The 15,709-nt window shown below is 44.0% G+C and overlaps 1 protein-coding gene across 3 annotated transcripts in view; it reads left to right on the forward strand.

Annotated features, from left to right (window-relative positions):
- LRRC1 (leucine rich repeat containing 1) overlaps positions 1 to 15,709 on the forward strand; it is a 131,914-nt gene that overhangs the window by 89,382 nt on the left and 26,823 nt on the right. For all 3 annotated transcript variants that reach the window (XM_084752101.1, XM_084752102.1, XM_084752103.1), the window contains exons 5-8: positions 11,357 to 11,413; positions 11,586 to 11,649; positions 11,973 to 12,047; positions 14,130 to 14,274. In XM_084752101.1, coding sequence (XP_084608227.1) covers positions 11,357 to 11,413; positions 11,586 to 11,649; positions 11,973 to 12,047; positions 14,130 to 14,274 — 341 coding nt within the window. The remainder of the gene's footprint in view (positions 1 to 11,356; positions 11,414 to 11,585; positions 11,650 to 11,972; positions 12,048 to 14,129; positions 14,275 to 15,709) is intronic.

A 15,709-nucleotide genomic window follows, 5' to 3' on the forward strand; every position in this document is an offset into this window, starting at 1 on the left:
CATGGAACCTTCTCCAAAATTGATCACATAGTAGGTCACAAAGCAAGCCTCAACAGATACAAGAGGATTGAAATAATACTTTGTATCCTATCAGATCACCATGGTCTTAGGCTGCAATTCATTAACAACAGAAATAACAAAAAGCCTACACATATGTGGAAACTAAACAACTCTCTGCTTAATGACACCTGGATCAGGGAAGAAATAAAGAAATTAAAGACTTCCTGAAATTCAATGAAAATAAAGGAACAACATACCCAAATTTGTGGGATACATTGAAAGCAGTGCTAAGAGGAAAATTCATAGCACTAAGTGTCTTTAAAAAGAAATTGGAAACATCCCACATAAGCATCTTAACGACACAGCTGGAAGCCCTAGAAAAAAAGAAGCAGAAACACCCAAAAGAAGTAGATGTCTGGAAATAATCAAACTCAGGTCTGAAAGTAATAAATTAGAAACTAAGAAAACAATCCAAAGAATCAACAAAACCAAGACTGGTTCTTTAAGAAAATAAACAAGATAGACAAACCATTAGTCAAACTAACTAAAAGGCAGAGAGACAGTATTGAAATCAACAAAATCAGAAATGAAAAGGGAGACATAACAACAGACACTAAAGAAATACAAAGAATCACAAGATCCTACTTCGAAGGCATATATGCCACAAAATTTGAAAATCTAAGGGAAATGGAGAATTTTCTTGATCAATTTCACTTGCCAAAATTGAGTGAAGAACAGATAAACAAGCTAAATAGTCCCATTTCCCCTACAGAAATAGAAGCAATCATTGATAGTCTCCCAACCAAAAAAAGCCCAGGGCCAGATGGTTTCAGTGTAGAATTCTACCAGACCTTCAAGGATGTACTAATACCAACACTCTTCAAGCTACTCCAAAAGATAGAAATGAATGGAACATTACCAAATTCATTCTATGAGGCCATAGTCACATTGATACCTAAAGTGCACAAAGACCCACCAAAGAGAGTTTCAGACCAATTTCTCTAATGAACATTGATGCAATAATACTCAATAAAATACTTGCAAAATGAATACAAGAACACATCAAAGATATCATTCACCATCACCTGGTAGGCTTCATTCCAGGCATGCAGGGGTGGTTTAGTATATGAAATCCATCAATGTAATTCTCCATATAAACAAACTGAAAATAAAAATCACATGGTCATCTCCTTAGATGCAGAGAAAGCATTTGATAAAATCCAACACCCATTCATGTTTAAATTTTGGAGAGATCGGGGATACAAGGCACATACCTCAACATAATAAAGGCTATATACAGCAAGCCAATAACCAAAATCAAAGTAAATGGTGAGATACTCAAGGAAATTCCTCTAAAATCGAGAATAAGGCAAGGTTGCCCACTCTCTCCCTATCTGTTCAATATAGTACTCGAAAGTTCTGGCCAGAGTAATAAGACAACAAAAGGAGATCAAGGGTATCCAAATGGGAAAGGAGGAAGTCAAATTATCCCTATTTGCAGATGATATGATAGTGTACATAAATTACCCTAAAGTTCCACCAGAGAACTCCTACAGCTGATAAACACCTTCAGCAAATTGGCTGGATACAAAATTAACTCAAAAAAGTCTGTAGCCTTCCTATACCCAAATGACAAGCTTGCAGAGGACGAAATTAGGAAAACCACACCCTTCACATTAGCCACAAGCAATGTAAAATATTTAGGAGTTACTCTAACGAAGCAAGTGAAGGACTTGTTTGAAAAAAAATTCAAAACTCTGAAGAAAGAGATTGAAGATGACATGAGAAGATGGAATGATCTTCCTTGCTCATGGATTGGGAGAATTAACATAGGAAAAATGGCTATCTTACCAAAAGCAATCTACAGATTCAATGCAATCCCTATCAAAATACCTACACAAATTTTTAAAGACATTGAAAGTTCAATTCTGAACTTCATATGGAAAAACAAAAAACCCAGTATAGCTAAAACAATCTTGTACAATAAAAGATCCTCCAGAGGAATATCCATAACTGATCTCAAGCACTACTATAAAGCAACAGTAATTAAAACAGCATGGTACTAGCACAGCAACAGGCTGGTTGATCAGTGGAATCGAATCGAAGAGCCAGATAAGAATCCACACACATATGGTCACTTGATTTTTGACAAAGAAGCCAAATCTATTCAATGGAAAAAGGATAGCATCTTCAACAAATGCTGCTGGTCTAACTGGGTGTCTCCGTGTTTAAAAAAATGCAACTGGACCCATATTTGTCACCTTGCACAAAACTCAAATCCAAGTGGATCAAAGACCTCAACATAAAACCAGAGACACTAAGTCAGTTAGAAGAAAAAGTGGGGAAGAGCCTGGAGCACATTGGCACAGGAGACAACTTCCTGAACAGAACACCAACCTGAAGGTCAACAATTAATAAATGGGACCTCATGAGGCTGAGAAGCTTCTGCAAGGCAGGAGACACTGTCAAGAGAACAAAGCGACAGCCTACAGACTGGGAAAAGATCTTCACCAACCCTACATCTCACAAAGGTCTAATATCCAGAATATATAAAGAACTCAAGAAATTAAACACCATCAAACCAAACAACCGAATTGAGAAATGGTGCTCAGAACTAAACAGAATTCTCAACAGAGGAATATCAAATGGCCGAGAAACACTTAAAGAAATGCTCAGTCTCCTTAGTCATCAGGGAAATGCAAATCAAAACAACTCTGAGATTCCATCTTACACCCATCAGAATGGCTAAGATCAAAAATTCAAGCGACACCACATGTTGGCGAGGATGTGGAGAGAGAGGAACACTCCTTCATTGCTGGTAGGATTGCAAACTAGTACAGCCACTTAGGAAATCTATCTGGCGCTATCTCAGAAAAATGGGAATAGGGCTTCCTCAAGACCCAGCTATTCCACTCCTTAGAATATACCCAGAAGATGCTCCAGCACACAACAAGAAAATTTGCTCAACCATGTTCATAGCAGCCTTATTCATAATAGCCAGAACATGGAAACAGCCTAAGTGTCCCTCAGTAGAAGAATGGATAAAGAAACTGTGGTACGTTTACAGTATGGAATACTACTCAGCTATTAAAAATAAAGAATTTCCGAAATTTGTGGGCAAATGGCTTGAACTAGAAATGATCATAATGAGTGAGCTAAGCCAGAAGCAGAAAGAGTCAAATGGTATATACTCACTTATATCTGCACACTAGCCCAAGGGCCATGTCGTGTGAAAGTCTTCACTTACTAGGAAACTGGGACAGAGGGGAAGACATCCTATTGGGATTCTAGATGAGAGAAGCATGGGAGAATGACAAATAGAAGGATCCAGAGGATCCTAGAAACCTACAAGAAGAACATTATGATAGGCAGATTTGGGCCCAAGGGTCCCGCTCAAAGTATGGCACCAGCCAAGGACAATACAGGCTGTAAACTTCAAACCCCTACCCTGATCTAGCCAATGGTCAGAACATTCTCCACAGTTGAGTGGAAAGTGGGGTATGACTTTCTCACGTACTCTGGTGCCCCATATTTGACCATGTCCCCTGGATGGGGAGACCTGGTGGCACTCAGAGGAAGGACAGCAGGCTACCAAGAAGAGACTTGATACCCTATGAGCATATACAGGGGGAGGAGGTCCCCCTCAGTCACAGTAAATGGGGAGGGGAGTAAGGGGAAAATGGGAGGGAGGGAGGGAGGAATAGGAGGATACAAGGGATGGGATAACCATTGAGATGTAATATGACTAAATTAATAAAATAAAATTTAAAGAATCAACAGATAAATAAGAATACGGTTTGTGTAGGTGATGAGATAGTGTATGCAGCTGTTTAAAAATACAGTATACATAAGGTAAAAAGGAGACAAAGTCTGCTGAGGAAATCAGTGTGGCAGGTGTACAGTAGATGTCAGTTGTGTAGTTTAAATACTAAGACAGAATTATAGGATGGCCCATTGGTTAAAAGCACTTTTTTCTCTTGCAGAGGGCCCAGGTTCAATTCTCAGCAACCACACAGTGGTTCCCAAGCATCGTAACTGTAGTTCCTCTCTAATCTCCATGGGCATCAAGCATGCAGACAATGCACATTACATATACACAGGCCATTCACATCTAAAATTCATAAATCTTAAAAAAAAAAACAAACGAGTGGGAACTGGAGACATGGCTCAGTGGTGACACCTACTACTCTTATAGGGCACCCAGGTTCTGTTCCTAGCACCTTTAGCAGGTGGCTCATAACTGCCCAAAGCTTCAGGGGATCCGCTGCCTTCTCCTGGCTGTAGCAGGCATCTGCACACACATGTTGAGCATATGTTCAGGCAGGCATGCAGGTGTGCATGTGGACACACACACACACACACACACACACACACACACACACACACAAATACACAGAGAGATGGGGGGATTTTTTAAAACCTTTTAAAAAAGACTGTGCAGTCATACCTGCTTGTCTTTGAATAAAGCAAAATTGTAGTTAAAACACCTTAGAAAAAGTAATTATGAGGCCGTATTAGGAGGGAATAAGTGTGGAAGGAGAACTTTTTGCTGAACATACGGATTTAAAGAACATATCTTTAATGCATGTGTATGTGTACATATTGCCAGTACACAGCTTCATCACCAACTCCAGAGAGAGAACTAGGCTAGCAGAGCAGCTGCGCCACAGACTCCCCGTGCGTCCTGGCCTTTGACCGCTGGCCATGTGAGACAGTGTTCAGCTTCTTTCCCTCTGCCTTGGCTCTCACCATGCATTAGTTCTTATAAAGCAGTTCTATAATAATACATTGTAAAGTAAATCGACAGTGTCCTTGTAGGACTGTTAAAACCTAATATTTTATATATGTCTAGTTTCTGTGTTTTAGCATGTTTATACAAGTATTAAAAATGATTGTTTTTTTTATGTTGGTAACAGTGTCCTGTACTGAAGTAATAGATGCATGTTGACCTCCTGATTTAGACCCCGTCCAGCAACAACTCTTAGTAGCACATTCTTTTTTTTTTTTTTTTTTAAGGCCAAGTTTCTCTGTGTAGTTCTGGATGTTCTAGAACTTACTCTGTAGACCAGGCTGGCCTTGTGCTTAGACTAAGATCCACCTCCCTCTGCCCTCGCAGCGCTGGGATTGAAGGCGTGCGCTACCACACCTGACTCCTCAGTGTGTAGCCCATTTATTTTTGATCAAAGAAGAATGTTTTTACATATACATTTATATTGTTACACGTATCTACAATAGATTACCTATGGCAAGAAGAACTGTGACACAATCATGAATTATATAAATGTTACACTCTTAGTGTTTTGGCTGTTTGTGTTTGACAGCCTTGAAGAAGACATCTTTCCTGTCCTGGTGCATCTAAATTTCTGAATGTAAATCAATATCCATCACATATTGTCGTTATCAACTTAGAACACCTATCTAGACCTAAAAACATCTTAACCCCTAAACAATTAAGCTTCATTGTACAACTAAGCTACCTGGTCTTCAACTCCCTCAGAGACTTGAGAAGGACTAAATTTGATTATCTGAAAAGATGACAGAGACAGTTTTCTACCTGAATACTCACCCAAAACTCTCTATAACACTGGAGTATCTTCTTCAGCCTTCTGGCCCAATATATTGGACAGACATATTTGTGAGGCAGGAACTATTGAGGACTTGCTTACCCTGTCTTGGTACATTCTTAGGGAAGAGATGAAATGCTGCCTGAAGTGAGCTGCTGCCTCAGTGGGCGCAGACACTGTGTTAATGCTGGGTTCTGGGAGATGAGGAAAGACACTGTTTTCTTCACCGGTGTCTTAACTGCTTTTACCCAGATCCTGTTCCCACAGCAGTCTGGAGAATCATGTTCCACGGGGGCTTGGTAGGTCCTGTACTTTGTTCTAGCACATTCCAAGACAAGATGCTAATGGGAATGAAGCCCGTGGTGGTTTCAGATTCGCCTGCTGTCCCCCAGACTGAGAATGGCTTATCCAGATTACACTGAGCCACGGGCTCAGGGAGGAGAAAGGGGACTCTAGCCAAAGCCTTTTCTTTATTTTTTGCCCCTTGTTTTATGAATCACAAGTCACTGTATCTAAGCTACAGAATGGCCGTGGCACCTCACTTTCCTGGGGTCTGCCCCCTGAGATTTCAATCAAGGGAGCTGATTTCCTTGGTCCTTCTGCAGACGCTGACTGGACTCGTGTTCTTGTAATGTACCCAACTGTGCTTAGGAGCAAGAGATGTCTCAAGGTTTTAAAAAAAGCTAGACCCGTTAATCTGAAAGGAAAACATATTAAGCCCTAATTACCATAACAGACACCGTATTTTAGAAGACATTGAGATCTAGTGATGAAATATCTTAACCAAACAGGCCAGGGTTTGAGCCTTTCAGAGTTAGAGTGGCTTCCATCACAAGGTTGCTGAGCCTGATTATAATGTCCAAATCATTATTTTTAATTGCTCAGAGCCGTTACCACAGAAAGGCCCTTATTCATACATCTGTTAGCAGTAGGTGTAAGGCTACAAGTCTCACTTTGCTTCTGAGATGTTGCATAGGAGTAACCCCAGCTGCTCAGGAGACTCTCAGCAGGAGTATGGCAGACATCCTGAGCAGTGTGTGAGACAGTGGAAAAGGAGCTCAGTGGATATTGTCGTGGCTGCCAAATGTAGCTCTTCTCTGTACACATTCCCCTCCAAAGCAATAGAAACCAGGAGCTGCTCTGGCGGGGGTGGGGTTGGGACAGCGTCTTGCTGAGGAGAGGAACTCTACCGCAAGTTTGTAGGCATTTTAATGTTTTGGCCTGGATATCAGATACGAATGATAACTGTGTTATGCACTTTCACCTAAGGAGAGTTTTAAAAATAGATAGGTGTTTAAGATAGTATTTTACTTTTTGAAAATTTTGCATACAAGTACTGTATTTACATCATTTTTACCCCTTCTTCCCTCTTCAACTCTTCCCCAAGTTCTTGTACCTCCTCTCGGATTAACAACTTGTCAGCTCCCCCTCTCTCTTTCCCCCCTCTCCCTCCCCCTTCTCTCTCCCCCCTCCCCCCACGCTTCTCTCTCCCCCTCTCTCCCTCCTCCTTTCTCTCTCCCCCTCTCCCTCCCTCCCTCTCTCCCTCCCCCTCTCACTATCTCCCTCCTCTCCCTCTATCCCCCCCCCCCCTCTCTCACACACACACACACACAGCCTGTATATGTAAATATAGGCTGCTGAGTTCTCCTGTGTGTATGCATTCCTGCCTAGGGCTGACCACTGGAGATTGGACATTTTATAGATGCTCGTCCCTGGATAAAACTATATGTCCCTCTCTCAGCAGCCATTAATTGCCCATGGCTCTTTATCTGTGTGTGTTGGGGGTGTGTGTGTGTGTGTGTGTGTGTGTATGTGTGTGTGTTGAGATTTCCTTTCATCTATATCGACTGGTGGTGTCACTGTGCAGATCTAGATCTGGTGCCGTGCTGCTAAGATTTCATGGATGCAGCTCCCTTGTCATATAGAGAAGACAGTGTCTGGCAGCAGCTGTCCTGGTCCTCTGTTTGGCTCATACAGTCTCTCTTCCCCTCTCCCCCATGTTGTGTTTTAGGTGTATCAATTGTGGTTGGATACCCTACTGTCTGTTGCCTTCTGCATTTTGATCACTTGTGGATTTCTGTAGTCATCTCGGCTGCAAAAAGAAGCATCTTTGGCGAGGGATAAGAGATAACCATTACCTATAGGTGTAGTTGTTTTATACTGGCTTAGGAAAGTGGTGGTGACAGGGTCTCCTCAAGGGTCTATGACCTCACAAGCCATGGGCGTTTGGCTGGGTTTATGGTATATAACTTAGTCCACTCGGACAGCTGTTGGTTACCCCTACGACATCAGTGCACAGCTGTACCCTGGAGGCATCTTGCCAAGCTGGCCAGTGCTGTGTATAGGCTTTGTACCAGTGTAGGGGTACTGATAGCTTTTCCCCTATCAAAGCTTATGATGCCCCTTTGGATACTGTGAGCGAGGCTTTCAGGTCAGTTCCAGCTTGATCCCTCCTCCCCCAAGTCCTGTGCCTGAAGTGTGTGCTGTCTCCAGCAGCGGGGTGTCAACTGACTAGGAGGCAACCAGGAGCAACAGCCATATCTTATACTGTTCCAGGACTCTACTGGACTCCCTCGGCCAACAATTGGAAAAAGATTTCCCATGCCTAGCACTTGAGGTTTTGTTATTCAATGGTTCTTGAAGGGGTATTATTACCCCAAGCAGAGCCATTTAAACAACACATATGTATGTGTATGCACATATGTATTTACATACTTTAAGTAAGCATAAAATAATTTCCTCTATGGCTTTTCAGGCATCTTCAGTGTTTTTTGTTCTCCTCTGAATTGCCGTCCCTTCCCTGCTCAATTAAATCACACCCAGCTCCCCCATTCATTCCAGCTCCGTGGTGTCTGTGTCCTGCTACCCTCCGTGGTCCTGTTTGCCTTTTTACTCCGGGTTGCTCACATCTGTAGGTTAGAAGCCAGGATCCATAATATAAGAGAATACAGTCTTCCATCTTTCTGGGTCTTGGTGACGTCGATCTGTATATTTTCTAGTTCCATCCATTTACCTGAAAATTTCAGTTTTCTTTGCCACTGAATAGAGTTCCATGTATCATACTTTCAGCAAAATAAACTGGTGAAGTTCCAGGTGTTTCTTGGTTTGGTTAAGTAGGAGAGAGACTCCTGTATGCATTGGAGATTGAGAAGTGGTTTTTTAATGTTTAACTGGGGAACTTCCAGCAAGCGGCAATGTCTCCGGATGCCTGGACAGTCCAGTGTGAGGGCACTCCCCGGCCTGGCGCCAAGATGAACTGTGGCGTGGCTTCTTCCTGCTGCGGGATGCCTCAGTCTTCTAGCTGGGCCATCGTAATGTTGCTCACAAGATAGTTATGACTGACCCAGTGAGAGGCGTGAGAGGAGCTTCTGTGTTTCATGTGGGGATGCTCAGACCAAAGCTTCAGAAACGTGGTATAACACAGACCCAAAAACTGTAAATAACAGCTTTTCAAAATGCGCTTAATGGGGCTGGAGAGGCGGCTTGTGGTTAAGTATTCGCATTGCTCTTCTTGCTCTAGCAGAAGACCTGAGTTCTGTTCCCAGCACTCGCTGTCAGGCACCAGTTCAGTACTGCCTGTAACTCCAGCTCCAGGAGATCAGATGTCATCTTCCGGTCTCTCTGGGCTCCCACACTCACATGTGGACACACAGCCCTCATACACACACAGATAAAATTAAGGCATAATTTAAAAAATTTAAACAATTTTTAAAATCTTGAAGTGCTTTTGATGATGCCTATTAAGTGAAAATTTCTGAATCAAGGCACTTTCCTCCTTGTGTCAGTAGATGCACTTTATCAAAGTAGATATGAAAGCAATTGTTGAGTGGACAAAATGACAGTTCAACCAGTGATTTTGAAAAATCTGAATGCGAGCACAGACAGGGGTTTACCACCTTTCTGGTAAAACTGGTGGAGTGATGTGACCTCCTATCTCTGAAATCAAATCTTTGCTTTTCCCTTTCAAGTGTAACTACTAGCGCTGTGCAGCTCAGTCTTGAATACCCACAACACCCCCTACCCCCACCCCCCCCACCCTCAACCCCCACCTCCCACCCCCTCCACCCCCGCCCCCCCCGGCAGTATTTCCACATGGATACTTGATGGAAAGAAAATAAAAAGCTACAACGTGCAGTTGCCAGGTAGTTCCTTCCATTGGGAAAGCACCCATCGGGATTAAGTCCATCACGGCTCATTTAAAGCAAGGGTTTTGGTTTTTTTTTCTTAGATCATGTACATTTTACACCTTTGTCTGTTTGCTTTGTTTTCTTAAATGGAAATTCTCATTGTTTTAAAATTTTTTATTTTTATGTGTGTGTGCACACAGTGCTCATGAGTGCCGGAAGAGAACATTGGCTTCTCCTGGGACTAGGGCTACTGACTGTTGTGAGCCGCATGTGGGTGCCGGGAACTGAACTTATATCCCCTGGAAAAGCAGCCGCCGGTGCTCTTAACTGCTGAGCTGTTTCTCTGTTTTTAAATGGACAGGATACAGAATTTAAACAGTCCATAGTACAGTTAAAAAATAATCTCAGCAAACAAATGTCAAACAAATGTCAAATTTATGTACATGCAGACTCATATCTGTATCAATATGTTTACTCATATTTATGCTTCCTGGCATTATAAAAGCAGCTTTCTACTCCACATGGTCCTAGTTTTGTCGTTTGTTGTTGGAGAGACAGAGTGTGAAGGGTTAAAGCAGATTAGTGTGGATACAGTGTCTGACTCCTGTATGCTCAGAAATAAAATCCCTCCAAATCTAGGTGCGGCTTAAGCAATATTAGGAAAATCACTTAGAGTTGGTGTGGTGCCTACAGGGTGTGGGGGCTTGTGCTGGTGGGTAGTAACTGTGCCCCCAGATAATCATTGTCAGGGAAGAGCATCTGCCTGCCATACAGTGTCCTGGTCAGCTCCCTCCTGTCTGAAAGGCGGGAGAGTCTGCTGCAAAGAGCACCTTTCTGGAGCTTGGTAAGGATGAGAGCAGTGCCAGTGTAGCTACAAGTATTAAGTCAGTTGTATGGCCAGGGCCTCTCACTTTCCTGGACGCATTAAAGGACATTTTCCCTGGTGGTTATTGGCCATGGAGCAGAGCACTTCTGTAGATGAGACATCCTAGTTGATTTTTTACTATATATATTTATAACATATTATGCATTATATTTATATAATAAAATACATAAGAACTATATAATTGATTACATTTATCTGTGCTGGGGCGCATGCCACAGTGGAAGTCAGGAAATAATATGAAGGAATTGGTACTGTCTTTCTACCACGGGATCCAGGGGGTTGAACTCAGGCTGTCAGGCTTGGTGGCAAGAGGCCTTACCCCCTGAGCCATCTGGTCTGACTAAGGCACTCTGCTTTAAAACAGGCATGATCATTCACTGATAACAGGAAGGACTCTTGGCCCCTTGAGAGTAAAGGCACCAGTGTTCTTAGGACAGCTCATTTTTAACATTCTGAAGCAGAGAGGTACATAGTTGGCTTTTGTCTTAGTTCAGGCAGTGGTCGCCTTTACTGGCTAGTGAGTTATTTCCATGTGTCTGATGTATAAGGCGTTTGGAGTCACAACACCATGCTCTTATTAACGGCACTGTACAGAAATCTGGGAGGTAAAGATTATGTTGGGTGGTGGTGGTAAAGATGTTCATGGTGGGGAGTCACAGGAAAGGTTTTACTAAGAGCAGCATGCGGTGGGGGTGGGGTGGGGCGGGACACGGACAGTGGAGGGAGAGCAGGAATGTCTTTGGCACTTCCTTAACCTGTCTTCTTCTTTGTATTTCTAGTCTTTACAACCTGGCTTCGCTGGAACTGAGAGAGAATCTCCTTACGTGTCTTCCTGAGTGAGTCTCTGGGGGAAACTAAGGGGATTTTGTAGAGCGACTGCAAGTGTAGTCCTTCCTGCCACATCCAAAGGAAGCATGCTTTTGGAAACCAATCCCGGGAAGGGAAGCGTCTCCCTACGCGCCTTGAGCTTTCTCTCAGCATTCGTGTTGTTGTCGCTTGTTTCAACAGCTCTCTTACCCAACTAAGGAGACTAGAAGAACTTGATCTAGGAAACAATGAAATCTTTAATCTGGTAAGTGTGCATGGGAGAGGCTTCATGGTTCTCAAACTGTCCTCAAGATCACAAATGTTCCTGAGGAGTTGCCGAGGACCCTGGAAGTGTACTTCACAGTGGTTGAGGAAAACAGTCTGGGGAGAGTCAGGCCTGGAGATGCAAGCATGAAGGGAGGTGTATGCAGTCTTCTAGGGGAAGGTTTGGGGCAGTTTCAGGGACAGAGAGCACTGACGTGAGAGAGGTCACAACTCACCCGGCTGTGGTCGCTTGATGATTCTTTCTTCTGTGATGGGGGGAGGAGGTCTGGGGCCTTGCAACCGTAATGGTCCCTTTTGTTTCAGCCAGAATCAATTGGGGCGCTCGTACATCTGAAGGACCTCTGGCTGGATGGAAACCAGCTGTCTGAGTTACCTCAGGTGAGTGGGAGTTCTGTAGTGTGTCTCTGAACATGTACAGCAGCAACAGTAGAGTGTGCATGTTCCCTGCAACCATGGAGGTTTCCAGAGGGACCACAAAGCCATTGTTTTAAAAGCCCATTTGGAAATGAGCCTTGAGCTCTCACCGTGGTGCGCCGCCACAGGGAGATTGAAAACCGCAGCCCACCATCTCCGAAGGCACAAGTCTGTCGTCTGACCCTGCTACCCAGTAGAGCTTACTTCAAGCCCAGCATGTCCGTACATTATAAAGTCCGTGTTTCTGACAGTGTAAACCTCTGCCGCATTTAGTGATGTGCCCACGTGCTGCAGGATAAGTTTGACTGTGTGTTTCCCCTGCGGTAGTTAAAATGTGAAAACAGCATTAAGAGCTTCCCCTGCCCTGTCCCCACAGCACTCAGGGTTTGCGCTGGTGTGCCTTGTGGTTAGTCATTTCTCTGCTGCTGTCAGCTGTTCTAAACGAACCAAGTGACCAAGTGAACCTTGTGAGCGGAGTCCAACAGGCAGGTCTGGTTTCAGATGGATTGACTGAGAAATCCCTTGCCCCCCCCCCCCCAAAGCCCTTCCCCAGCACAACGGGCATTTCTTTTTGTTACATCCCTTTTTTTCCTCAGTCACAGACAATTTGAATCTTGAGAGTTCTTCACATGCCTTGCACGGTATGGGTGGTCACATTTTTTAAAAAGTTCGCACACTGCCCACTGGACTGTTTGGCCCAGTGGTGATGGGGCTGTAAGCTCTGGGTGGGAGTGACAGGAAGTCTGACTGACACCAGGAGGAAGTACTCAGCTACAACTTTAGTTGTCACCGTTGCCGCACCGAGGTTACCGTGATGTCACCAGCGGAGCTGAGAAACTAATTAGACAACTAACTAGACTACTTCTGCGGTTTGAGCTGCAGCTCAGAAAGGGAAGCAGATACGTAACTGCTGTAGCCTTTGCCTAGTACGCTGATCTCGCTGCAGTGTGCGCAGAACCTTGGTGGAGAGAACCGTGGGTGGAGAGAGTACTGTGGAATATCAGGAGTGTAACCAACACCAGCCAGGTGACACTAAGGGGAGATGACGTCTGCGCAGATGTGTATAAGTGACTATGTGACATAATGGCATTCTAACCATAAAGGAACCGAATCTCCAATGAATCCTGAGACTTACTTAAAAGTTTCATGTGCCTCTAGTATCAAGTAGTAAACGCAGAGCCTCCTTCACATTCTGTGGCTGTGGTTCATATTGCTGATCATGTTCGTTGAGAAAGGAGTCTAGAAATTTCCTTAAGAGTTTACGGACATGGACTCAAGTGACATACGTAGAACTCAGGCCTTGAATTATTCTGTCTTGTTTTAGTATTTCACTTTAGTGTTTTGCTGCACGTATGTCTGTCCACCCCACTTGTTTAGCGCCCCCGGAGACTAGAAGAAGGCATCAGGTCCCCTGGGACTGGAGTTACGGATGGTTATATACTGCCATGTGGGTGCTGGGGGTCGAACCCAGATCTTCTGGAAGGACGGCCAGTGTTCTTAGTCACCGAGCCATCTGTCCAGCCTCGGAGCTGAGACGCTTAACAGCCATCCTTTCCTGTATATACAGTGTGTTTTGATCATGCCTGCCCTCTGCTTCCTTCCTCCAGCCCCCTTTGTCCCCCTTTGTCCCCTCCCAGCTTCGTGTCCTCTTTATTACCCACTGAGTTCAATCAGCGATGCCCACACGCACGTGGGGCAACCCGTGGGGCTTCCCACTATGGGCCACACTCCCAAAGGAAAATGTCCCTTTCCCCAGCAGCCGTCTGCTGCTGCCAGTAGAGATCGTCACTTGGGGTGAGGCTCTGTGAGCCTCTGCCCAGTTTGTGCTTGGATTCTGGCCAGCTTGGTTTTGTGCAGGTAACCACATCTGATAAGAGTTCATGAGTGCAGAAGGTAGCGTTTCACAGCACTCCTCCGCGTCCTCTCACCCTTACACGCTCCCTGCTTCCGTTTGTGTAGACCTGGGGTTTGATTGTGGGAAAACCCTATTCCTTTGTGTTATGCCGGTTTCAAGCATGCGTTTTGCTTTCCGTGCCATTAACACAGGAAATAGGGAATCTGAAGAGCCTCCTCTGCTTAGACGTCTCTGAAAACCAGTTGGAAAGGCTTCCAGAAGAAATCAGTGGCCTGACATCTTTGACAGACTTAGTCATTTCCCAGAACTTACTGGAAACAATTCCTGATGGCATTGGTAAGTGTTGGAGAGTCCCAGACATAGGGTTCCTCCTGCTGTCCCAGACATATAGAGTTCCTCCTGCTGTCCTAGACATACAGAGTTCCACCTGCTGTCCCAGACATAGGGTTCCACCTGCTGTCCTAGACATATAGAGTTCCTCCTGCTGTCCTAGACATATAGAGTTCCTCCTGCTGTCCTAGACATATAGAGTTCCTCCTGCTGTCCCAGACATAGGGTTCCACCTGCTGTCCTAGACATATAGAGTTCCTCCTGCTGTCCCAGACATAGAGTTCCACCTGCTGTCCTAGACATATAGAGTTCCACCTGCTGTTCCAGACATAGAATTCCACTTGCTGTTGTCTTGAGCTTTTGGAACTCACTCTTAATTCTTTGGTCATCTCTGTTCAGTTCTGGGAATATGGCTCCTTGTTTCTTGCTTTTAGAGATGGAAAGCAGGGAATCCAATGCAGTGTAAGTTTCAAATAACTTCTGTTCATCCTGGTTTGACGAAACCTATAATATTGTTTCTTTCAAGCATTGATTCATGCCTGCTTTATCCATAATTATAAATACGATTAGTCACAATAAGAAGACATGTTTAAGGCAAATGAATAGGCACTAGGTTGTCTCATACACAGTTCATGAGAGCATAACTCAGACATCACTAGAATTTATGTCTGCATTGGACTTGGTCCACTGAATTTAGAACATTGGGAAGGTGCTTTTAAAGGGGACAGTGACAGAGCTGAGACTTTTGTAATGTGCTAGGAGAGATCTTTTAGCTATTCTTTGTTATTTCCTTTTTAAATAATCCAGCTATTTCCTCTTGGTTCTCTCGTCTTCCTTTCATTCCTCCTCTCTTCCTCCCTCCCTTTCTCTCCTTTCCTCTCTGCCCTCCTCCCTCATCCTTCCTTTCTTTCTGAGACATGGTCTCACTATGTACCTCTGGCTATCCTAGAACTGGCTATGTAGAGCAGTTTGGCCTCAAACTCATGGAGCTCTGTAACCAGAATTTGCTACTTTATGTGTTTTTTTTCTTCCACCCTTTTTCTTCTTTCCTTTTTACCCCCTAACAATAGATAAGAGAGAGGAAAAAGGATGGAGAGGAAAGGAAAGGATGGAGAGGAAAGTCAGGGGTCAGAAAGGAGACAGCATTATCATTAGACTACATTCTGCTGATTAGGGAGATTGAGCCCCTTGGGGCAAGTTTGATAACTTGCGTCAGGACATCCAATTTCTTCTTGTTTTTCCTTTGCACACATCTACTTAACAGACGGTAACCAACAACAACCAAGAACCCACCCTGCCTCTCGGGGGCCCTAGCACTTATACATCCTTTGAAAAGAACAAAAACATATTCTCATAATATCTCTGTAGTTTCTTTTAAAGAAACGAAAATAACAAAATTCTCACTACAGAGATCTGCCTCTGCCTTCCAGATTCTGGATTA

The sequence above is a fragment of the Acomys minous genome (assembly GCF_964271855.1).
Source record: "Acomys minous genome assembly, chromosome: 13".
Lineage (NCBI taxonomy): Eukaryota > Metazoa > Chordata > Mammalia > Rodentia > Muridae > Acomys > Acomys minous.